Here is a 22988-nt window from a genome sequence, read left to right as displayed (position 1 = left end):
GGTACACGAGCGCCTGCATCAATTAGAAACGGGTCATTGTTTGTCAGCACCCGCCAATCAAGAGACGCCTGTCGCGTAACGCGGCTAAGCGTATGCTACTAACGCGATTGCTCCTGGATTCGAACAACGGAGAGCTACGTACATGCTGTAGCTGCCTTGCCTCTAATCCGTCACACCAAACCGCCTGCGATACACCACCGACCATCCGCAACGAACACATCACACAACCCCACAGCGCCGTTGATACGTTCATTTCTATCAAAAGCCCAGGAAATCTCCAGCCCGTCATGTCGTCCGAGGAGGAACGCCAGCAGGCCCTCGATGCCTACCGATCCGAGCTCCTCAAGTCGAGGGAGCTCGAGACGAAGTTGAAGGACTTGCGCCTGGAGATTAGGGAACTACAGAAGGAGTTTGACCGCACCGAAGACTCCATCAAGGCGTTGCAAAGTGTAGGCCAGATTATCGGTGAAGTCCTCAAACAGCTACCAGATGAGCGATGTACGTTGCTTGTTCTCGTTGTTCCATTTCAAACACCGACATGCGCTGACCAAGCCTCTGCCTCAAAGTCATCGTCAAGGCCTCCTCTGGGCCACGGTATGTGGTCGGCTGCCGAACGAAGCTCGACAAGGAGAAGCTGAAGCAGGGAACACGCGTCGCCCTCGACATGACAACACTCACCATCATGCGCATGCTCCCTCGCGAAGTCGACCCTCTCGTCTACAACATGTCCCTTGAGGATCCCGGCCAGGTAAACTTTGCCGGTATTGGTGGCCTGAACGATCAGATTCGCGAACTCCGCGAAGTTATTGAGTTGCCACTGAAAAACCCCGAGCTGTTCCTGCGTGTTGGTATCAAGCCCCCCAAGGGCGTCCTCCTATACGGCCCCCCTGGTACCGGAAAGACCCTCCTGGCACGTGCTGTTGCATCTAGTCTCGAGACAAACTTCCTGAAGAGTAAGTCTAGTTCCCAGACTATCGTGGCGCGATGCAGCGAATAACAGTCAACATAGTCGTTTCCTCTGCCATCGTCGACAAGTACATCGGAGAGTCAGCCCGTTTGATTCGAGAAATGTTCGGCTACGCAAAGGAGCATGAACCCTGCATCATCTTCATGGACGAGATTGATGCCATTGGTGGTCGAAGATTCTCTGAGGGTACCAGTGCGGATCGTGAAATCCAGCGGACGCTCATGGAGCTGCTCAACCAACTCGACGGTTTTGATTACCTTGGCAAGACAAAGATCATCATGGCCACCAACCGACCCGATACCCTCGACCCCGCTCTTCTCCGTGCCGGCCGTCTCGATCGTAAGATTGAGATTCCTCTGCCTAACGAGGTTGGGCGACTGGAGATTCTCAAGATCCACGCTGCCGGTGTCATCACCGATGGCGAGATTGATTTTGAGAGCGTAGTCAAGATGAGCGATGGACTGAACGGTGCTGATCTGCGCAATGTTGTTACGGAAGCGTATGTTGAACCATCTTTTCTTTTTCTACTTGTTTTTTCCTGCCCCGTTCATGTTTTTTCCCGCATCCTTTCAAACAACACACAACTAACGATTAGTTTTACAGTGGCCTCTTCGCTATCAAGGACTACCGTGATGCCATCAGCCAAGACGATTTCAACAAGGCCGTTCGCAAGGTTGCCGAGTCGAAGAAGCTCGAGGGCAAGCTTGAGTACCAGAAGCTCTAGACTGGGACGACGATAGCTAGTCATCTCGAAGGACCAGGGCTTGTAAGGTTCATAGTTGTAACAGGGTCACAATACCCATTATCACAACCGGGACCTCCAACGGGAATGTGTTGGCTCGGGCAGGGGATATGTAGCGATTGCTGGCGCAGCGAGGTTCAGCGACAGTCTGCTTACCACTAGACATCTCACGTTATACCTTCTCTGGGCGGTCGGACCCGAATATACTGGGTTTGGTGCACTGGAAAAGGAAACATCACGGGCTGAACAAGCCGAAGTTGATTTTGTCTCCTGCAGCCGCAATGGATGGCACCTGTAAACGTGGGTTGATAGCAGATCGTGCATGGCTCTACGTATTATTGTAACAGCCTTGCGTAAGTCCGGAAGCTCCACATGTTTAAGCTTGAATACGGACTACAAATGCAACGGTGACGTCTAAAGCAGTCTGCGTCACTGCAAGACCTGCGCGCCGTGAATACCTAGGTACCAGGGAAGGCGCCCCAACCCATCCCAGGGTTCAGGATTCCACACTGCCGTACGCACATCACATTTGGTCGGGTCAGCCTTGCTTGCCTGGACGTTCATCGCCTATGTGCTGACATCAGAAAAAGCTAGGCTTGGTCGCATACCTAGGCACGGCAGCGCTCAGCCTCAGCAAGGGGACCCCGTCACGAAAAAAGGGGCAGCATTGGACTTCGCAGCATGTCGTGCTTCGCAACAAGATGTGTGGGACAACCGCGGCGTTCCACTTGCACATGTGGTGGATACGTGGCGGCGCCCGGTCTCACTGAAGGCCAAATATCTGCGTCTCAATGATACCCGAAAATAAAACCAAGAACGAGGGTGCATGTCTGTATTGGCGAAGAAAGGCGCAGCGATTTAGGGGTTCCTGGCGAGATCCGGGCTGATGCTATTATTGGTGTGTTGGCGGGGATGCCCAGTGCGCATGGGGGGCAATAGCTCCCACATTTCCGCTGAGGCTGTACACCTAGGCTGCACCTCGTGCTCGCACCGCACCCAGCCGGATGGTGGCTAGGCCAGACTGGAGCTTTGCCCTCACTTCGTACCTGAGCTGGCTCGGTGGCGGCGCTACAAGACTCGGAAGTGCCGTCGATCTCAACCGGATTAGCGCCCAAACCGGCGAAATGGTAGTATCGGGAAAACAGGGTCAACAGCATGACACGACATGTGGTATTTTTTTGCGGGACGAGAGGTCGGGCAGAGCGTACCAGGGCAATACGAAGTGGAGGTGGGGTCGCGATGATGTATGCGATGAAACGCTGGGGAGGGGACCGATCTCCAGGTTGCGATGTCGATTATCATCTGATTTTGTGGAGGAGCCCTCTGGACACGAGTGATATTTTGGAGAGAGATGGGTAATTTTGAGGACCCTACGTCTCCTCGAATGTCGGCTGTGTCATGTACGTACATGCCCAGATGGCCGCACTGGGATGCATCTGTGTCGCAGATAAAAGTCTCTGCGGGAGCATCTCAATAAGCTGGAGATCATTATGGATGACGATTGGGCTGGCGGGCTCGACGGGGCATAGTGAGCGGCGAGTGGCGCGTTACAAAAGCGATGCTCCCTGCCACAGAAGGCAGTGACGCTAACCGGCTCCGTCTTAGCGGGCTGCGTGTTTTCGAGAGCACTCCATCGGTCTGGCCAGGGGTTGTTGTTAAGCTAGGTTCCTCGCCTTGCTAGCCGGCCGGTAGTGTGTAGGGTTGCATTCGCCGCTGCCATGTTTGTTGCCCCTCCACTTGTTGTTGCCAGAGACGACGAGCGAGTTCGTGTAGCGATCGTGGTCGGACGCTAGAATGATCTGGCGTCAGGTATCGTGGGTGATGTGGTCGGAGCGGCAATGTTGCAATGCAGTGCATTGCGACCAAGGCAAACCGTTGACAGATGATGTGTTGTCTGTCGCCGGCTCGACCATATGCAGAAGCAGCAGCTAGCAGAAGAAACGAGGGGTTGAATGGTGGTTCAGCTAGTTTTGTTGGATGTCTGCAAACGGGTAGAAAACGGGCAAGAAATGCAGACCGTCTCACACCAGCTCATGGGTGGACTTCCGGATTCTGAAAGATGTTTCTCCTTGATGTGACTTCATGAATCTAGATCTCAGTACTTGCTTGCTGACCTGATCGCATGTGAAAGAAAACCGAAACATGAAGTGAGACTGATGTTGCTGTTAGAGGCTGGTAAATGGGCATTCCCATGCGTCTCAGTGTTGACAGAATTGAGGGTCCTGGCCATGTGTTTATTACCCCCACCATCGGATTGTGTGGGCTTGGTCCTTGCACCCGTCTTTTGTCCCGCGCCAGGTCTGTTGGTTTTGCCCGTGAACAAGACAGATGCCTTGAGTGGCAGCTTTGAAGTGCGCAGACCACACCGCTCCGATGGACCAAGGTGAAATGGTCAAGATGATGGATGCTGGAGGTACCTGAGTACCGCCTCCACTTGGGTTGCGAGTCGCAGGAGCAACCTGGCAGCCGCCTACCGGAGACTCAGCAACCCTGGCAGCCACGCCTGCGCGCCCATGCGCGGTTCTGAGAAGGTGGCCCCCCCTGCCCCTCCACTGCCTTGTCGTACCTTGCCCACTCGTCACTGCCTCAGAGAAACACCCAACACCCACCAAGCAGCTCGAGACGCTACTCCCCTAGTCCATCTGAGACCTTGGCCACATAAAGCTCTCCCAGCTCCCTCCTATTCCCCCTCCATTGATCTCTTCTTTCTCTCCTCTCGTCTTCTCCTGCTCTCGCTATTCCACCTGCTCTACCCCTCTCCAGACGCCGATTCTCCTCCTTGATACCCGAACCGCTTGCCTACAGAACTCCACCCTCGTTCCGGCACTGATCAGCGACTCTTGCGTCTCTCTTTCCCCTACTATCTTTCCCACAGTACCTCTTCAGTCTCTGTCAACATGTGGTATGTACCAGCTTTGCCTCGCTTTCTTGCACTATTACAGAGTTTCGGAGCGGCTGCCGGGACCTTTGGGCGTCCAGGTTGTCACTGTACGGCCTGGGTGCTGGAATTTCGCCGGGGGAAGCTCTGCGGATGGGAATCCATTGGGCTGTCTTGACCACCAGAAGCTGACTGCGATACGTTTCCAACAGTGGCATTTTCGGTTACGTCAACTACCTGGTGGAGAAGGACCGCAAGTTCATCGTAGACACTTTGATCAACGGTAAGCAGCTCCTGACATGCTGAGACGAAGCAATCTGAAAAGCCTAGCACGGCTTTACAACTGCTGTGCTCCCCCTGTCCCCGCCTCCTAGTCTCCTCGGCAACACACATCACACTGGCCCCGCCATTTCATGCTAACGCACTCTTCGCTTTCAGGTCTTTCTCGCCTTGAGTACCGTGGCTATGATTCAGCCGGTCTAGCCGTCGATGGCGACAAGAAGAACGAGGTCTTCGCCTACAAGGAGGTTGGCAAGGTCGCTAAGCTCAAGCAGCTCATTGAGGAGTCCAAGCCCGACCTGACCCAGATCTTCGACTCTCACGCTGGTATTGCCCACACCCGATGGGCTACCCACGGCCCTCCTTCTCGCCTGAACTGCCACCCCCACCGGTACGTCTGCACCTGAATTTGATTCGAGCTGCGATCCGAGCTCGACCGAGTAAAAGCCCGCGCGCGGCTCAAGCCATGCGTCGCCCCAATGACTAGGGCCATTGCCATTCCACCCACACATCAAGCTGACTTTTGCCTTCCCGCTGCAGATCCGACCCCACTTGGGAGTTCACCGTCGTCCACAATGGTATCATCACCAACTACAAGGAGCTGAGGACGCTACTCAGCAGCAAGGGCTTCAAGTTCGAGACCGAGACAGACACCGAGTGCATCGCCAAGCTGGCGAAGTACCTGTACGACCAGCACCCTAACGTCGGCTTCACCGATCTCACCAAGGCTGTCATCTCCGAGCTTGAGGGTGCTTACGGTCTGCTGATCAAGTCCGTTCACTACCCCCATGAGGTTGTTGCCGCTCGCAAGGGTTCTCCTCTCGTTATCGGCGTCAAGACTCAGCGCCGCATGAAGGTCGATTTTGTCGATGTTGAGTACTCCGACGAAAACACCGCCCTCCCCGCCGAGGAGGCTTCCCAGAATGTCGCCCTCAAGAAGCAGAACGACCTGCTTAACCCTACTTCTCTGCTGGCTGCCCCTGACAAGTCCCTGCTGCACCGTTCTCAGTCACGTGCTTTCATGACCGACGATGGCATGCCCATGCCGACCGAGTTCTTCCTCTCTTCAGACCCTTCCGCTATTGTTGAGCACACCAAGAAGGTCATGTACCTTGAGGATGACGACATTGCCCACATCCACGAGGGCTCGCTGAACATCCACCGCCTCAAGAAGGCTGACGGCAGCTCCAACGTCCGTACTATTCAGACCCTCGAGCTTGAGCTCCAGGAGATCATGAAGGGCAAGTTCGACCACTTCATGCAGAAGGAGATCTTCGAGCAGCCCGAGTCCGTGGTCAACACTATGCGTGGTCGTCTCGATGTTGCTAACAAGACTGTCACTCTTGGTGGCCTGCGCTCGTACATCTCGACCATCCGCCGCTGCCGTCGCATCATCTTCATTGCTTGCGGCACCAGCTACCACTCTTGCATGGCTGTCCGTGGTATCTTCGAAGAGCTTGCTGAGATCCCGATTGCCGTTGAGCTGGCCTCCGACTTCCTTGACAGACAGGCCCCCGTCTTCCGTGACGACACTTGCGTCTTCGTCTCCCAGTCTGGCGAGACGGCTGACTCGCTCATGGCCCTGCGCTACTGCCTCGAGCGCGGTGCTCTGACCGTCGGTATTGTCAACGTCGTTGGCTCCTCCATCTCCCTCCTCACCCACTGCGGTGTGCACGTTAATGCCGGCCCCGAGATCGGTGTTGCTTCTACTAAGGCCTACACCTCGCAATTCATCGCCATGGTCATGTTCGCGCTGTCTCTCAGCGAAGACCGTGCCTCCAAGCAGAAGCGTCGTGAGGAGATTATCGAGGGTCTCTCCCACATCAGCGACCAGATCAAGGACATCCTTACCCAGGACCAGGCCATTAAGGAGCTCTGTGCCAAGACATTCAAGAACCAGAAGTCGCTTCTCCTGTTGGGCCGTGGCAGCCAGTTTTCCACTGCTCTCGAGGGTGCGCTGAAGATCAAGGAAATCTCCTACCTTCACTGCGAGGCTGTCATGTCTGGTGAGCTGAAGCACGGTGTGCTGGCTCTAGTCGACGAGAACCTTCCCATCATCATGATTCTTACCCGTGATGAGATCTTCACCAAGTCTCTCAACGCCTACCAGCAGGGTATGTATACTTCCGTTACCCTCCGTTTGAGACTGTCAGCTAACTTGTGCACTAGTCGTTGCTCGCAGCGGCAAGCCCATCGTCATTTGCAACCCCAACGACGAGGAGTTCAGTGCCAGCCAGGCTCAGAAGATTGAGATCCCCAAGACCGTCGATGCCCTGCAGGGTATTCTGAACGTCATTCCCCTCCAGCTGATTGCCTACTGGCTCGCCGTCGGTGAGGGTCTCAACGTCGATTTCCCTCGCAACCTGGCCAAGTCGGTCACTGTCGAGTAAGCAGAGCAATGTGAGGTAGCATCGTCGCGATACATTTGCTGCGATTCATGATTTTTTTCTCTGCCTGTCGCTTCAGCCAAATTGGAGTTGGAGGACGTAAAATATGGGATTACGGGGGAAGGGCCGGCCCTTATTTCTCTCACGTTTGGATGAGTTCCTTCGATGGGAGGTAATGTCAGGCGGCGCGAATGCTGGCCATGTTCAGCATGTACTACAGGAAAGGAACGTCACGAAAGGATATGGTCGATTGAGTATAGCGAATTGATGTTTTTTAGAGACACGTTTGTTCGTCATAGTCGGTGTGTATGTGATTGGTGCCTTTGTCATAAACAATGATGTTTCGTCGCAGCCTCCTAACAACGGCCCATTCGACAAACAAGACCAGGGCAACGCTGAACGGCGGGCCAAGCCACGGAGGCGGATCACGTCGTGTTTCAGACACGGTTCAGTCACACACAGTATTCTGCCAGGTAGCCAAGTCATTCATCGTGCAACCATTTCATTGAATTCCGTCTAGTGGTACAACGCCGGTCCGGCCTCTCTGGACTCGGTACATCAACTTGATCTCGTCTTGCGCCATGTCGCCCCTCTACACCGTCTGCGTGCCATAGCCCCTGATCTTTTCGGCAAAAGCCCAGCTCTGCTTCTCCAGCTTCTCGTCCTCCTTGAGCTCAACACCGTCCTTGGTGACGACGGCGATGCTGTACGAGTCGAGGGAGCGGGCGTCGCGGTAGTAGAGGACCTTCATGCACTCCTTGATGACGTCCTCGGCCTGCTGGCGGGTGAGCTTGGCGGCGGACTCCTCGTCGGGGGCGCTCCGGCGCATGATGGGCTGAGCGAGCATGCTGCCGAAGCCGGTGGCGAGGGACGGGGCGGAGAAGGTGGTGCCGAGGAGGTCGGCGGCGGCGAGGAAGGGCTTGTCGTCGTCGTCGACGCCGGCGACGAGCACGTGGTTCCAGAGGGGGTCGAACTTGGTGCGGCGGGCGTAGAAGAGCTTGGCGAGGTACTTGTGCAGGTTGGCGGCGTTGAGGCGGGGGCGGGCCTTGTCGGCATCGCCGTCGAGCGTGTCAGCCGAGGCGGTGATGGCGGGGCTGCCGTAGGACTCATCGATGGCGAGCGAGGTGAGGTGGCGGTCGAGGTACTGCATGTCGGAGACGTCGCCGCCGAAGCCGATGACAGTCGACTCGGCAAAGGTCCGCAGTCGCTTGACATTGGTGAAGCGGGCGAGAGAGCCGTAGGACGCAAGGTTGTCGGCGGCGATGACGACGCCCTCGCTGTACTTGATGGCGATGACGGAGGTGCCCGTGACAATGGGCGACTGAGTGGCCTGGTTGGGGCCATTGGGGTTCATGTGAGAGGCATCGTAGGCGCCGTAGACGTCATCTCTGGGCTGGAGAGGGGAGCGTCAGTAAATTACATGGACTTGAGGTGTCGCCGGGATGGTTGGCAGAGGAGGAGCAAGACGTACACGGCCCCAAGCTTGCGGACGGTGATCCATGATGTGTATGTGCGGGGAACAGACTGGCTCGTCGTTTAGATGGGATCAACCGGGGGAAGGTGTGGTGGGTTGGGCGGTGGTCGATGGTTGCGATGGTGTGCAGGTTGCGATGATGGATTGATCGTGATGTAGGTCGGCAGTGAGGTTGAGCTCCAGCCCAGTCCATTGTAGAGCTTCGCGTCTCGTTGGTGCCTCTGGCCAGCTAGGCGGAGTACGTACCGATTGGCAGCCTGAGGATGGGGATCAGACAGGGTGTGTGCACATACCTGCCTTGTGGCCAGGTAGGTGCAACACCCAATGGGAAGCTTCGGTTCTCAATGAGCTAGTACTCATACCGCCCATACTCGTTGCGATCAACCCCTTGACAGAGCCCAACTTCATGCCCCCACAGATAACCTATTCACTTCGCTGACGGTCGTACACGAACACCTAGTTGGAGAGGCATTGTGGTATATAACAACAGTCCATCATCTGTGGACAGTTGGTCACTGCTCGTGAACATCTTCCACCCAGTGTGCGACACTTGCTCTGAATCATGGCTGGTGCATTGCTCCGCCCTGCGACGTTCAACAACACCTTCACAGCAGCCTTCTCGCAATGTCAATTCGTACTCTATTTAAAGGTGACTTCGCTTCAGAGAAGAGCGATGAGGTTTTTGCGGAGTGGGAAGCCACCGTCCAACAGACCTATAAACAGCATCTTGAAGTATAAGTCGGGCGAGGTCTTGCGTCTTCTATCGCTTGGAGTACAAGGAGAGCTCATCGGCGGCCCTTCAAGTCCAATGGAAGGGCAGGTAGGCCTCCCTGGCTTCGCTATAGTCAAGACCACTCTATCAAAGTAGGCAGTGTATGGCTTCCTGAGGAGAATGTAAGGTATGGAGTGGCCACAATGCGTTACGTGGCTGCCCATGCGACCTATCTTGCCACATATTTAGCACTATGGACCTGTCACTGGAAGGTCCTTACCTTGGTCAGTCAAGACCTCCGAGCTTTTGCGGTTATAGATTGTAAAGTCGCCTAAGCAGCTCAATTTAACTTTGATCCGCCCTAGTGGCTGCTCTTTAGGAGAGCCAGATGAGTGGGATAGCGGCTACCATAGGTAGACGTAGGTCTACGGGTAGTGTCTGCAGACCTTCCTCCGCATTCTCAAAGACGATGAGGGGCAGTTGACTGGGTCTGGGATCACTAAGGATATAGCGAGCATGTCTTTGGGGGCTGAAGATGGGAAGGCTGAGAAGCTTACGCAGCGAATACAGGAAAGCCAGGATACTAAATCCTGGATGGTCAACTTCACTTTTCAGAGGAGCTGTGCGTCTAATGCTCTCTTCTAGAGGCGTCTGGCTCCGATCTACTTCGGACCTAAAGAGAATGGGACCTACAGGGTAGGGCGAGATCTGCTATCCATAGAGTAAACAAGAGCACTGGAACCTTTGGTCAAGACGAAGATGAAAGAGACAAAACAGTGCATTCGTGTTGAGTGGGAGCAGGATAGAGCAGTGGCACGTTTGGCTTAGTTGCTTGTTCACAATGCAACGTCATCGTACACCCTTACCAGGTGGGCTCAGACCGTTGTATTTGTCGTGTACGAAGGCTGTCAATACATTTCCTTGTGAGATCACAAGTCAAGTATGCGGGTCGAACATCACGGGAAGTTTGGAGATCTGGAGTCCAGCATCTCGAGGGGCCGATTCCGCCTCGGCTATAGCAGAAGGGGCGCAAAAGAAATTCTCCATGACGCCAGTTTTGTTGATTCTACAAGTAATGGAAAGCAACGGATTCAGAACAAATAACTAAGAAAGACGCTTTTCCTCATTTTCTCTCCCGTTTTTATCTTAGGCATCGGTCTGATGGTGAGTTCGGTCACTTCCTCTACGTTCTGCCTCTGATTGGCCTCCCCTCTAGTTTCTCTCCTGAGCGGCGTAGAAGAGCACTGTGCTTGAGTTACTCATTGAAGATTCCACTACCATTACCGTGGTAGAGATCGGAACCCTATATCCTAGCCTGATGCTTCTCAACGGGGGATTGTCGGGATATCTCAAGGAGCTTCAACGATGGGGCTTGATCTGTGTAAAACTCCATTGCTCTCCAACGCTTGAGTCGCCTCCTTGACCCATTCCTGGCAGCGTCTCAGGGGCTCCTTCGGGTACAACCTCTTGGCTCCATGAAACTGCTTCCTCGGTGGCGGTACATTGGTGCAGATGTCGTTGACGCGAGGGTAGTCGATCACATCCACCCACCCAAGACACGACTTGCCCAGGTATTCGGGCGAGTCCTCCGGTCTGTGATGCTCTGCGGCCTCGTACAGCATACCGAGCTGGATGCTTCCTTTGACATGGAATTTGTAGCCAGATCCATCTTTCTTGTTCGTTAGGACGAAGATGGCATGGTGGTTGTTCGGCGCGCCGATACTCTCCACTAGATATACGGGTAACGATATTGGCCGCCAACTCTGTCCTTCAGCCATCCTTGGGAATCAATCAGAGTGAGGTCTGGGATGAGGGTCGTGCTATAGTATCCTAGACTCTCTGCTGGTGTGGTGTGATATGCTGGAGCTGTCGATGGTGGCCTACGCAGGCCGACCTTTAAACGATTTGAAATGAGCACACTGTCACCGCGCAATGACATTGATGTTCTGGCGCTGTTCAATTTCTTTTTGTCCCACCCAAACACTTGTTCGTCTCCAAGCAGTGACACAGCTCCTATGATGGTCGCACTTGAGAGGGTTGCAGAGGGCTCTGTACCAAGCATACCATACCCCCTGGGGATTCAGCGCATTTACAGACAATGCAAGACACTTTACCTCCGCTGAATTTGACAGGTCGAATGGTCGGGGCCTGATTTGTCTTTTTGCTGCCTGAAATGTATCACGCAGCGCAGCCTCAACTTTTTTACGATCTCGTTCGGGGTTGTGAAGAGGGGGGGCACAGCTCTGGGAATCGTTGGGCAACAAAGGATGGTCACTGTGCCTGCCCTGTGTTCGTCAGGATAGGTACGTATCATCCACTTGATTGACCTGTACACGGATCCAGACGGCAGCTTGACCTTGATCTCACCGACAGAACATACCCTTCACCTACTTTCATGCTCAAGATCTGCGCCGTGTTCCCCTCCATAATCATCCCCAGAACATTGGAGATATATCCAATGGTGGGCTCACTCATGTCGACTTGTGACTGATGCATAACGAAAGGGTCCCAAAAGGAGGTGGTCATCTTCTCACAGCGGTCTGTGCGTGCAGCCCATTGGAGAATGCGCTCTCGTCAGGGGGGGCCACTAACGCAAGTAGGGAGTAAGGTACCTAGCAGGTAGGGAGGAGGTAGCGCCCTCGGTGCCTGGGCCAGTAAGGCAAGGTACCTAGGTAGGTAGGTTAAGGTAGGTAGGTAAACATGTTTCCACACCTGCGTGAACCTATCAACACATTCCTGTCATGCACCACACGACCACCACGACGACTACCGGTTTCATATCCGCACTCTGCCTCTCCCCCCAGCTCTGCGTACTTCGACAACCTGCCGGCCCTCCTCCGACGTGATCATTACAGCTCCTCCCATTCCAATCCAGCCTCGCCAACCATGTTGACCGCCATCGGTCGCGTCGCCATCCAGCGCCTGGCCATCCGCGCCGCGCCCAGCAGCACCCTCTGCCGTGCAGCCCCAATTGCCTCCCGCATCCCCGCCCGCACCTTCACGACGACACACTGGGCCCGCCTGCCCGCGAACAAGGCCGACGAAGGCGCAGAGAAGCCCGTGAAGAAGGCGAAGAAGACCACCAAGTCGGCAACGAAGGAGGCGGCACCGAAGAAGAAGAAGGGCGCCGCCAAGCCCAAGCCGAAGAAGGTCAAGAAGGCCAAGAAGGAGGTCGCGCCCGAGGTGAAGCTCGCGCAGGAGGTCCGCGAACTGAAGAAGATTGCTCTCCTCAAGGAGCCGAAGAAGCTGCCCGAGACGGTCTGGACCCTCTTCACGACCCAGAACATCAAGTCTGGCGAGGCCAGCCTCGGCGAGCGCTCGAAGCAGCTGGCCGAGGAGTACAGACTTTTGGACGCTGCCGAGACTGAGGTAAGCAAGCCCCTGGCCCCTCCCGCTGCCATATGTTTGTTTCTCTCTTGAGGCGACGCGCTGGCAGGCGTACTTTGCGTGTGTGTGTATGTGTGTGTATAGAGACTGATGTCAGACCAGCGCCTCAAGGACCTCGCCGAGAAGAACAAGGTCGCCAACAACGCCGCCTACAAGGCCTGGGTCGAGAGCCACACGCCCGCCGAGATTGTCGCCGCCAACAATGCGCGCAACGTGCTGCGTCGCAAGGTGAACAAGGGCAAGGGCGTCACGCACCGCTTCCCCATCCGCGACGAGCGCCTGCCCAAGCGGCCCACGACCGTCTACAACCTCTTCTTCAAGGCGCGCTGGGCGAGCGGCGACTTTAGCGGCAGCGTCACCGAGGCCACGCGCACCATTGCCGAGGAGTACAAGCAGCTGAGCGAGGAGCAGCGACAGGTAGGCCTAGCCAATTTCTTCTCGACAGTCTTTTTGAAAGCGTCACTGACCATGTATAGGTGTACGAGGATCTCGCGACGGCCGACTTTGAGCGCTACGCCAGGGAGGTCTCGAGCGTGCTCAACAAGGAGGTCAAGAGGAAGTCCGCCTCGCCCTCTGCTTGAGTGACTGTATAATGCTGTCTGGAGTAGTAGTGTATTGCGAACGATGTAAAGACCCGTTTTTTGTTACCGACTTGACCGGTTTTGCGGTACTCCGTGTGTAGATCTCTGGAAGATAGGCCGGCAGCGGCGTGGTACTTATGCTTGTCTTGATGTGCAGGAATGGTTTCCCCTTCTTGTTTGTGGTGGGCGGGCGAATTCATCTTCACTGTAGCACCATCGATACCAGCCTCGGGACACTATACTTTGAGATCTCACGGATTACTCTTCGGAGATATGTGTCCATCGCCTGCATCGTCTCCAAAACGGAAAATGTAGCCAAAAACCGACCACCGACTCATGCCAACCCATTGATGCTGTCTGCGAATGATCCAAGAACCCCCGTCGCTATGCAAAACCTGACGCCATCCCAACAAACGAACCACCAACTAAACACCGATAATCGAGACAAGCACCCAGCTATGCATGCCCCTTAGTGACCAGGACGACATCGCCAGCACCGTCAACCCAAGCAATCTCCTCCGATTTGATCGCCCGTTCGGTAGCAACGTGGAGCAGGAGATAGACGTGATTGGCAACATGGCCGAAGCTCCAGAACCGGATCCATTGCCACCCCGCCTCCCGCACGCAACGACTGCCCCAGCCGGCGAATCCGTCCGTGATGTAGTTGTACAGGAAGCCCCAAGCCCGATGAGCGAGGCCCGGTTCCCAGCCGGCGCAGTCCAGGAGCCAGTACCCGCGCTCGAACGGCTTGAGGGCACGATGGCGGGTGACCGAGTCGAGGCGCCGGGGGAGGCCAAAGGAGCGCATGAGGAGGTGCATGTTGGGGGTGATCAGATCGTCTGGCGAGAGGGATGCCGCGGACGTCTTGGGAGCCGGGGCTTCGATCTCGAGCAGCGAGATGAAGGTTGAGTCGGATGGGTTGCGCAGCGTCAAGGGATAGGCAGGGGTCTGTGGACTGGGGGACGCGGGCCCCGTGTCGCTCGAGCTTCGCGCCAGATGATCTGAAGAGGGCAGTCTTGCGTGCTTGCTTGGGAGAGGATCGGAACCAGCGCGCGAATGATGGGGGCGATTTCGCTTTAGGCGGGGCATGGGGGTGTCTTCGACAGTCGTGTCTTCGAGGATTGTCTCTTCGATGATACTATCATCGCCTCCATTCTCCTCAGCCCTGGAAACAGGACCGGTCAGGTCATGCCGCACGACCGGAGGCACAGCGGCTCCGACGCTCTTGCTCTCATTGTTGATCTGCGGTGCGGTTTCCCCCCCACGTCGGATGGGACTCGTTCCCATGACCGAATCGTCGAGAGATGAGTCGTCGAGTGCTGAGCAGTCTTCCAGCAGACCGAGAAAGTGTTCCATTGTCCGGCTGGGAGAGGAGAGCTCTGGCAGTCGAAGGTCGTTCCAGGGCATCGAGTCTGGGACGGTACTCGGCGGCGCGATCCACGAGTCCTCGGCATCCGTCATCTCGGCATCGTCGCCTGGCGGCGATCTGTGCGACGGGGCGCTCGTTGGGTGTGACGATTGGTAAGGCTGGCTATGTGGCAAAGCTGCGAGCCGAGGGGAGTCGGCATTATCCCATGCTCCTTCAAACGACAGCTCTGCGGATTCAAAGGAGGGGCCGAACGGTTCGTGCGTCTTCGAGGACGGCGGCTCTGGTGTCGTTGGACCCTGTGGCGCATGCTGCGAGGTGCACGCAGGTAAGGATGTACAAGACGCCGCATGAAAGGCGAGATACGCATTTGCTAGCGCTCTGTACGTGGCGTCGTCCTTGCTCATGGCTGGCGCCGCGACGTGGACCAGGATCTCGACATTGTCGTCCGTCGCCGTCGTGGCAGCTTGGGCCATGGTCACGCAGGCGTCTGAAGATGGCGCCGATGCGGCGTGAAGGAAGCGCGCATAGCCAAGAAGTGAGCAGGATAGTTGTTGAAAAATGACCGGAGCAGGCGCCCAAAAGGCCGCATGCAGACGAAGCGTGGGTAATCAATGGGCACGCAAGGTTCGGGATGGGAATATGACAGGCAGCAGAGTCAATATTGTGTGAAGTCGTCCAGGTGACCCCTCGCCGCCGCCGTGGCACTGACAAGGTACGTACATGCCGAGGCGCAGAAGCAGTACCTCAGGTCAGTGTGTGTTCGTTGCCTTTGTACCTAGGTACCTTACGTACCTCAGGTAGGTAGGTAAGTACCTTACGTACCTCAGGTAGGTAGGTAAGGTAGGTAGGTAAGGTTCCTAAGACCAGGGAGGTGTAGCGGGTCGCTCGTTCCCACAGCTGGGAAGATGCATCGGGCTGGCTCCTCTGGAGAATCGGGCGCCTGCACTGCAGAACATTGTCTGGAAAGGGTCCCTCAAGGTGCTGCTCTGCGTCCCGGAGCATCGGTGAACATGTTGATGAACTCGGGAAAAGAAAAGAAAAGAAATACAAAGCAACCACTGACAAAGTACGAGCACCCAAGCAGCGCTGCCTTCCACTTGGCATTCGACATCCATTGGTGGCATTGGGGCCATCCCAAGGCCGCCCGTAGTTTTGCCCCAAACTCCCCAATTGGACCGCCTCGAGGCGAAGAATAGGCAATGAGCCCCTGTAACCTTCACCGAGCATCCCCGCTGCTGGTGGGGTGCCAGAGGGGGTGCCAGAGGGGGTGCCAGACGAGGGGAGATTGCTGTACAGCTACCCTCTGTCGCCGGCCGTTTCGCGTGCACCCTGAAGTACCTGTACTTACCCCCTGTTGGTGCTCCCAGTGCTATCTCGCCCCGAGAGCAACGTGCTGACAACCCCAGATTCGCAGATCTCGCCAGGCCAACGACGACTTCTCTGCGCCCTCTGCCCCCCGATCCCCACGCCCACGCCCCTTTCTCCCAATACCTCTCTCTCTCTCTCTCACCCCTTCCACAAGCAGTCACAATGTCCGAGAAGAAGACTGTTCCCTCGAAAGCGGCCGCTGCGCCCGCCGCCCAGCAGCAGCAGGCCCGTGATCTCGGCCGTGTTCTCGTGATTGGAGGCAATGGCTTCCTCGGCCACCACGTCGTTAACCAGATCCTCGACGAGCCTCTTTGGAGCGCCTCAGCCGTCTCCGTCATCGACCTCAAGTGCCAACGCAACCGCCGTCCCGACGCCGACCGCGTCGCCTACCACGAGGCCGACATCTCGGACGCCGACCGCCTGCTCTCCATCTTCGAGGATGTCAAGCCCGACGTCGTCATCCACACGGCCAGTCCCGCTCCCCACGCCGCCGCCGCCGTCGCCAACGACCTCTTCAAGAAGGTCAACGTGGACGGCACCGCCGCCGTCATCCGCGCCTGCCAGCAGACCGGCGTCACCGCCCTCGTCTACACCAGCTCCGCCAGCGTCATCAGCGACAACAAGAGTGATCTGATCAACGCCGACGAGCGCTGGCCCCTGATCCGCGGCGAGGCCCAGACCGAGTACTACACGGAGACCAAGGTCAGCATCCTTTCCCCCTTTCCGCTTCCTCCCTTTTTGCCCGAGTTCTCCTACTGCAACGGATCAAAAAGAGGCGCAACAGTCTGACTGACCCACTCAAACCCGCAGGCCGAAGCCGAACAGCTCGTGCTCGCCGCCAACCGCCAAGAAGACTCCAAGCTCCTGACGACCGCCATCCGGCCCGCCGGCATCTTTGGCGAGGGCGACACCATGGTGACGCACCAGATGATCCGCATCCACCGCCAGAACCGCACCGGCTTCCAGATCGGCGACGGCGACAACCTCTTCGACTTTACCCACGTCGCCAACATCGCCCACGCCCACCTCCTCGCCGCCCGCCTGCTCCTCGTCTCCGCCCGCGCCCCGACCGTGCCCCTCGACCACGAGCGCGTCGACGGCGAGGCCTTCATCGTCACCAACGACGCGCCCATCTACTTCTGGGACTTTACGCGCGCCATCTGGCGCGCCGCCGGCAGCGACAAGGGCACGAGCCACGTCTGGGCCATCCCGCGCGAGCTCGGCCTCGTCCTGGGCTTCGCCTCCGAGGTCGTCTTCCACATCCTCGGCAAGACGCCCACCTTTACGCGCCAGCGCTGCGTCTTCAGCTGCATGACGCGCTATTACAACATTACCAAGGCCAAGCGCGTGCTCGGCTACCGGCCCATTGTGAGCCTCGACGACGGCATCAAGAGGGGCGTCAGGTGGTTCCTCGACCAAGAAGCCGCAGGCCTCATCGAGAAGGTCGTATGAGGAGGGCATGTGCAAGAGCGAGAGTAGAGGCAACGTGAATGTCAAGAGAAGGGTTGTATGTAGAGAGAAAAAAAAAGTAGGGAGGGGGCTTGAGAAAGGAACCTGCCCAGGGGATGGCAGGAAGAGTGGCTCGGCTGGAAGAGTGCCATGTCTACGTTGTTATACCCCCTTCGACGAGATATGGGACAGTACTACATAATCAACTCATAACGACTCATAACGATTCTTTTTCCTTTGCATTCGTAGAGAGCTCGAGGAGGAGTCAAACATGCAAGTGTTAAAAACATGGCAGCAAAGCGGTTGGCCATCCGTTTCGATTGCAAAAAAATGCCTAGGCAGCGGCTACGTGCTGTCCTTTGTAGTTAAAAGGAGACATCTCTGGGACCTCCTGTGCTCATCCAACCACCTGTGGACTCATGCTCTGTTGCCTTTTCCAATCATCTCACCACCACGCACGTGGGCACAAGTGTTTGAGTCTGCCAAGCAGAACAAATTTGCAGTTGCGTCCTCCAACCCGAGTAAATCGCCGAGCATAACGAGACAAGCCGCATAGAGCGCCCCCAAATTCCCTGCTGCTCACCCTCCTGACACGACAGAACCAGCACAAATACACACAAACTAGGGTGAAGCCTTATGAGTCTCTCCCAGCGGTGCGGTCGGGAGAATTTGGAGAAGCAGTGTAGAAACAACCCGAAGAGTTTCCCCTCAGCCTACCGCCAGACTCACAAGGGCGAGGCCCAGACTGACGCATGGCTCACAATATGATCAAAGAATTGCGCCACGTGAGCAAGCCACAAGTGGCAGAAGAACAAGAAGACACGAAAAGAAGAGCATGCAAATTCACCGTACCGCCAAATCGAACATGTTGATCCACATGAGGTCAAAGGAAACAAGCTCGGTCGCGGGTAATCGGAAATGGCAGGTCTGTTTTTTGGTTTGTCCTGGACTGAACTGAAGAAAAAGGCTAACAACGCCGCTGGTGATGCAATGCGAATAGATGGAATTCCCTTGCGAGCAAACCAGGATGTCTCCTCGACAGGAGATGCACGACGACGCCGACAGTGGTTCGTCGGCTTCTCGTACCGTCGCTCCCCCGCCCATCGCGGTCATGCACTTGAAGCTCGCTCTCAAAGCCGAAGCGTCGGTAATCAGGATGACTCGTCAGTTGTGAGACCTCAGATATTGCCGCCAACTCCAACCCCATTCGGTCGTCCCCAACCGGAGTTGCGCCATTCTCTCTTGGGCCCGCCTTCGGTCTGCTCAAGCTGCGCGTCTGCCGTCTCGTACTGGTTCCCTTGGCTTCCGTACGGCGAAGGATGTCCCGAGTCGCCAGGCCCCCTCCAGACCTGCGGGGGAGTGCCCGGCATCTGCGTGTTGTTAAAGGGCGCAGGTGTGTCCATCACCGGACGAACGCTGCTGGCTTGCTTGTAGACACCGGGGTCCGTGTCTACTCGTGTTGGTGGCGGACGAGACGAGTTGTCTTGACGGTTGTGAATCTCGCCCATGTCGCCTCCGAAGCCCGCAGGTTTCTGACCCATGCGGTCCTGGTAGCGCTTCAGAATCTCCTTCGTAGAGAGATCAGCATTGCCGCCCGCGATCACGAATGGGTCATCCATGAGACCCATGACTTCGTCAGGGACCTAGTGTAGCTTGGTTAGCTTGGCCGCCTACGAGACTCGGTGATCAGGTACTCACCAAGCACATCTCCTCGATATGGCTGATCAGATCTTCCACTCCCACGATGGCAAACATTGGATCGCTGTCCAGGGCTAGCGCCTTCGCGTTTGTGTAGAGAATGTTAGGCGCAATGACAGTCGAGAGGTTCTTGATGTCCATCCTAGAGCCAACCTCCTCGTCGACTTGGTGGAAAGAGCCTGCCCACTTGAGGAAGCAGAAGAGGATTTCCATGCAGTCACGGTGCGCTTTGGGCAGGAGGCAGCAACTCAGATGCAGACAGTTTATCCTCTTGTTGTCGTCCGTGATCTTGGAAATGGTCAACCAAAGGCGGTAAAGTTTGTGGGTGAGGAGCGGGTCCGGAAGCTCGCGCAGGTATCGTTTGAGCAGAGCGGCAATCTGAACGACCGGTTGTTCTGTTAGGTTGATGCTGTCGCATCCATCGCGATCAATCCTCTCAACGAGGTCTGTCAACTTCTTGATGTTGCCGTTCTTTCGGAACACCCCCTCCACTGACAAATCCATACCCTTCATGGCCCTGATGATATCGTCGACGACAGCAGGGATCTTCAAAGCTCCAGGGCCGACACCGTCTGTCGACTCGGCGCCGTCTTTTTCGATAATCACTTCTAGTGGGACGCCGAAAATGCCCTTCTTCTTGACGGCCTTGGACCGGTCGTTCTTGAATGCCTTGCCAATATTCTTCCAGAAGGTGGCCGGCTTCTTCGCATCGATAAAGCTCAGTAGCTCATCCATAGTGAACTCCGACTCGACATGAGGCGCCATCAGAAGCACGGCCAAATGACGCACATTGAAATACTCGAGTGCTGAGAGCTCAGAAAAGAACCTCCGGCCCCCTCGTGGTTGGTCACCGGCGCGTGTGTCTGCTTGCCTCCCCATCGACTGAGATCGCTGGTGTCCCAGGAAGGGCTCCGTCGCCGGAGAACGGTATAAATCTTGGCGTCCGGGTTGGTATTGTTCCTTCACCTGCTCGGCCGCCACAATTCTTGGAATGTCGTCGAGAGTGAGCGCGTCCTGGTGGCCAAACATTCTCTCGTTCGTGCTTTCGTCGCCGACAGCCATGTCTTCAGGAATCTGCCCGCCTGGACCGCCGAGCGCACCTCCATTTGAGGCCTGCATGTCGTTGCCGTCTGCATCCATGACACGCGAGGTCCGGGCCTTTCGAATGCTGTTGGACAGGTGCTTATCCAGGCGAGTGCTTCTCAGGCGGCGGACATCGTTAAGTGTGTTCTCGTAGGACGATTCTCGCTGATGTTCGCGCGCATCGCCAGCATAAGATTTTGACCGATTGTCCGAGCTGAGATACGGGACATCACCGGTGCCCGGTGCTAAAGAGCCATCGCCGAGAACATATCCGTTCATGGGAGTGTCGTCGTCCTGCGGTGGCAATGCACCGTTGGTTTTCAAGATGTCGAGCAATCGTGCGAGTGCCACTTTGAGAAGGAAGACGTATTGCTGGAGTTTCGAAACGTGTTTGAACGAAAGCAAGTCGTCAGAATTGGCGCCGGTACAGTTGGTGCAGTAGACACTCTGATCAAAAGCATTGAAGCGAGCATCCTCCAATTTTCGACCCAAATCCGTCTCGCACCTTGTGCATTTGACGCAGGTGATGTGCCAACGCTTGTCTTCGTTTTGTGCGCACTCGTCCTCCACAGACCTACCACAGAGGGCGCAATGGTCCGAGTCCTTGGCTGAAAGTTTAGATGTTCCCGTCATGACCTGGAGGGATTTGTCGTCGAGCTTAATGGCCTCGAGGTCGCTCAGGTCATCCAAAAACTGATAAATGCCATCAAGGCTGTTGGACTCGCGCTCGAGCCTCAAGGCGCCTTGCAGGCAAATTCGAATGAGAAGCTTGAGGTAGTGAGCAAGGCCGGTGACCAGTGAGAGCAGCTCTTGCGTGACACCGAGTTTCCTGGCACCGGTGTCCTGGGTTTTCGACAGCAGCGAGAAAAAGGAAACAATCTTCTTGCAGAGGAGTTTGGCCTCGCGACCGTACGATAGACCTGGTGGGTCGAGTTAGCTAACTTTCTGAGGAAGAGGGCGTTTCCTGCAGCATCGGGGCATACCCTTGATATCGACTTGTTTCATGGTCAAGTCGAGCTTATCTGCGGCCGTGAACAGGACCTCGACATGACAAATGAATTTCTTCGCCACTAGGACGCCATCTACATACGCGCCGTTGCTGACGTGAAGCAGCATGTCTGATATGCACGCAGCAGAGGACTCTTCAAATGTAGAGAGGACGCTCCAGATGCGATATACTTTTTCCTCCATCTGCTCCTCTCGATGCCGAATGTTGTCGCGTACGACGAGATCGTCGGTGTCGACTGGGACATCTGCTTTTTCAGACGAAGACGACAACCGTACATTCCAAAACTTGTGAATCATGTAGCACTCGGGGTGCCAGTGTTGGTTTTGGCCATTTCGGAAAATCTCGACAAACTGCTTGAGAATGGCTGTTTGACAGCCATTGCACTGTTGCGCGAACTGGGTCGAGTAGTGGTAATGGCAGTACACGTTGCCATCGTGCTCGTAATAGCTGTCTTGTGCGCCGAAGACAGTCGGGCACAGTGAACAGGTGAAGTGGTCCACGTGGTACTTGCGGTCGAGCGCCGTGATGTACGAGCCACGAAGCGCGCCTCCGCACTGGTGGCAAAGCAACCCGAGTCGTCGGAAATAGTCGGTCTCACAAAGCGGGTATTGGCCTTCGCCATTCTCCTCATCGGCAGGGAAGAACTTCGACGCCACAATTTGACCGCAATCCTATCAAGAGGGGCCTATGTTAGATGAAGACATTGCTGATGCTGTGGTGGAGCGCTTACTCGGCACTTGAAGCAGTCCAAGTGAAAGGTTCCGTCAAGGGCCCGCACGAATTGACCGGTCAAGGGCTCGCCGCACTTCTTGCATGTCCTCTGCTGACCGCTGGCCGACCGTCCACTCCGTTGCCTCGATCTCTGCCTCTCGCCACTTGGTCTCGTTCTCGTATCGTCGCGGTCTCGTGATCGGTCTGTCCGTTCAGTCCGCTCCGGTCTGTCGTTCATGCCAGGTGTTCTAGGTCCCGGGGATTCTGTAATGTGATTGTGGTAGGTGCTGTCGGGGGTCTTGCGCCCGCCATTCTGCCAGGGCCTGTTGTCCATGGGGTAACCGGGGGCCATGACGGGAGGGTGACCGTGGAACCGGTCGTCAGCCGACCCATTGTCGTGAGCTGACGCCATAGCGCGGTCCTGCCTGCTGTCGTCGTGTTCAATCCTCACGGTCTGCGCAGCCGGCGAAAATGGTTCTCGGTGACTCGTCAGCCTCGGGCCTCGGACGGAGGATTCGCAGGACGAGTGCCGGTCGGTGTCGGCATCAGCTTGGGCTTCGCCTGCCAAGCCTCGGAGGGGGTCGAAGGAGGGGGTTGGCAGTGTGACCAGGTCGTATCGAGATGAAAGTTGTGTTGTTGAATTGGTGGGATGCCGTCAAGGCGATTTCGAATGAGAGATGGTCAGGGTGTGGTCGCGTGATGGTCTGGGAACGAAAAGTTGGGCTGCGAATGCCAGATTGAGGGAGTTGGAGTTGGGTCGAAAGTGGTGAAGTAAGGCGATCGGCCTGTTGGTGGAGGGTCGGTCGCTCGATGGTGCTCTGGTCCAGCCGACATGAAACTGTGGAGTTCCAGATGAAATAGAAAGGGTTGCTCGGTGCAAACGAGCGTGAAATC

The 22988-nt window shown here is 56.2% G+C and overlaps 8 protein-coding genes across 8 annotated transcripts; 4 read left to right on the top strand and 4 right to left on the bottom strand.

Moving 5' to 3' along the window:
* Positions 1-287: 287 nt before the first annotated feature.
* RPT4 (26S proteasome subunit rpt4) lies at positions 288-1691 on the top strand (the record flags this gene model as incomplete). Its single annotated transcript, XM_028634747.1, has 5 exons — positions 288-498; positions 567-802; positions 857-953; positions 1010-1466; positions 1571-1691. 5 exons carry the CDS (start codon positions 288-290, stop codon positions 1689-1691), a joined length of 1122 nt encoding a protein of 373 aa, XP_028492596.1.
* Positions 1692-4606: 2915 nt separating this feature from the next.
* GFA1 (glutamine--fructose-6-phosphate transaminase (isomerizing)) lies at positions 4607-7256 on the top strand (the record flags this gene model as incomplete). The annotated part of the gene is made up of 5 exons (XM_028634746.1): positions 4607-4611; positions 4800-4870; positions 5026-5257; positions 5407-6980; positions 7036-7256. 5 exons carry the CDS (start codon positions 4607-4609, stop codon positions 7254-7256), a joined length of 2103 nt encoding a protein of 700 aa, XP_028492595.1.
* A 589-nt stretch (positions 7257-7845) lies between these two features.
* On the bottom strand, positions 7846-8754 carry PRE4 (Proteasome subunit beta type-7; the record flags this gene model as incomplete). The annotated part of the gene is made up of 2 exons (XM_028634745.1): positions 7846-8646; positions 8725-8754. 2 exons carry the CDS (start codon positions 8752-8754, stop codon positions 7846-7848), a joined length of 831 nt encoding a protein of 276 aa, XP_028492594.1.
* Positions 8755-10788: 2034 nt separating this feature from the next.
* Positions 10789-11217, bottom strand: D7B24_000488 (uncharacterized protein; the record flags this gene model as incomplete). Its single annotated transcript, XM_028634744.1, has 1 exon — positions 10789-11217. One exon carries the CDS (start codon positions 11215-11217, stop codon positions 10789-10791), a length of 429 nt encoding a protein of 142 aa, XP_028492593.1.
* A 1108-nt stretch (positions 11218-12325) lies between these two features.
* On the top strand, positions 12326-13407 carry D7B24_000487 (uncharacterized protein; the record flags this gene model as incomplete). Its single annotated transcript, XM_028634743.1, has 3 exons — positions 12326-12808; positions 12911-13243; positions 13303-13407. 3 exons carry the CDS (start codon positions 12326-12328, stop codon positions 13405-13407), a joined length of 921 nt encoding a protein of 306 aa, XP_028492592.1.
* A 456-nt stretch (positions 13408-13863) lies between these two features.
* On the bottom strand, positions 13864-15249 carry D7B24_000486 (uncharacterized protein; the record flags this gene model as incomplete). The annotated part of the gene is made up of 1 exon (XM_028634742.1): positions 13864-15249. One exon carries the CDS (start codon positions 15247-15249, stop codon positions 13864-13866), a length of 1386 nt encoding a protein of 461 aa, XP_028492591.1.
* A 1057-nt stretch (positions 15250-16306) lies between these two features.
* On the top strand, positions 16307-17596 carry ERG26 (erg26, C-3 sterol dehydrogenase; the record flags this gene model as incomplete). Its single annotated transcript, XM_028634741.1, has 2 exons — positions 16307-16846; positions 16955-17596. 2 exons carry the CDS (start codon positions 16307-16309, stop codon positions 17594-17596), a joined length of 1182 nt encoding a protein of 393 aa, XP_028492590.1.
* A 1175-nt stretch (positions 17597-18771) lies between these two features.
* On the bottom strand, positions 18772-22506 carry D7B24_000484 (uncharacterized protein; the record flags this gene model as incomplete). The annotated part of the gene is made up of 4 exons (XM_028634740.1): positions 18772-19236; positions 19292-21294; positions 21358-22054; positions 22114-22506. 4 exons carry the CDS (start codon positions 22504-22506, stop codon positions 18772-18774), a joined length of 3558 nt encoding a protein of 1185 aa, XP_028492589.1.
* Positions 22507-22988: the final 482 nt, after the last annotated feature.

Source organism: Verticillium nonalfalfae (genome assembly GCF_003724135.2).
Source record: "Verticillium nonalfalfae strain VnAa140/NRRL 66861 chromosome Unknown scaffold_105, whole genome shotgun sequence".
Taxonomy (NCBI): Eukaryota; Fungi; Ascomycota; class Sordariomycetes; order Glomerellales; family Plectosphaerellaceae; genus Verticillium; species Verticillium nonalfalfae.
Note: the sequence above shows the minus strand (reverse complement) of the source record. Positions and strands in the feature narration are given on the sequence as shown.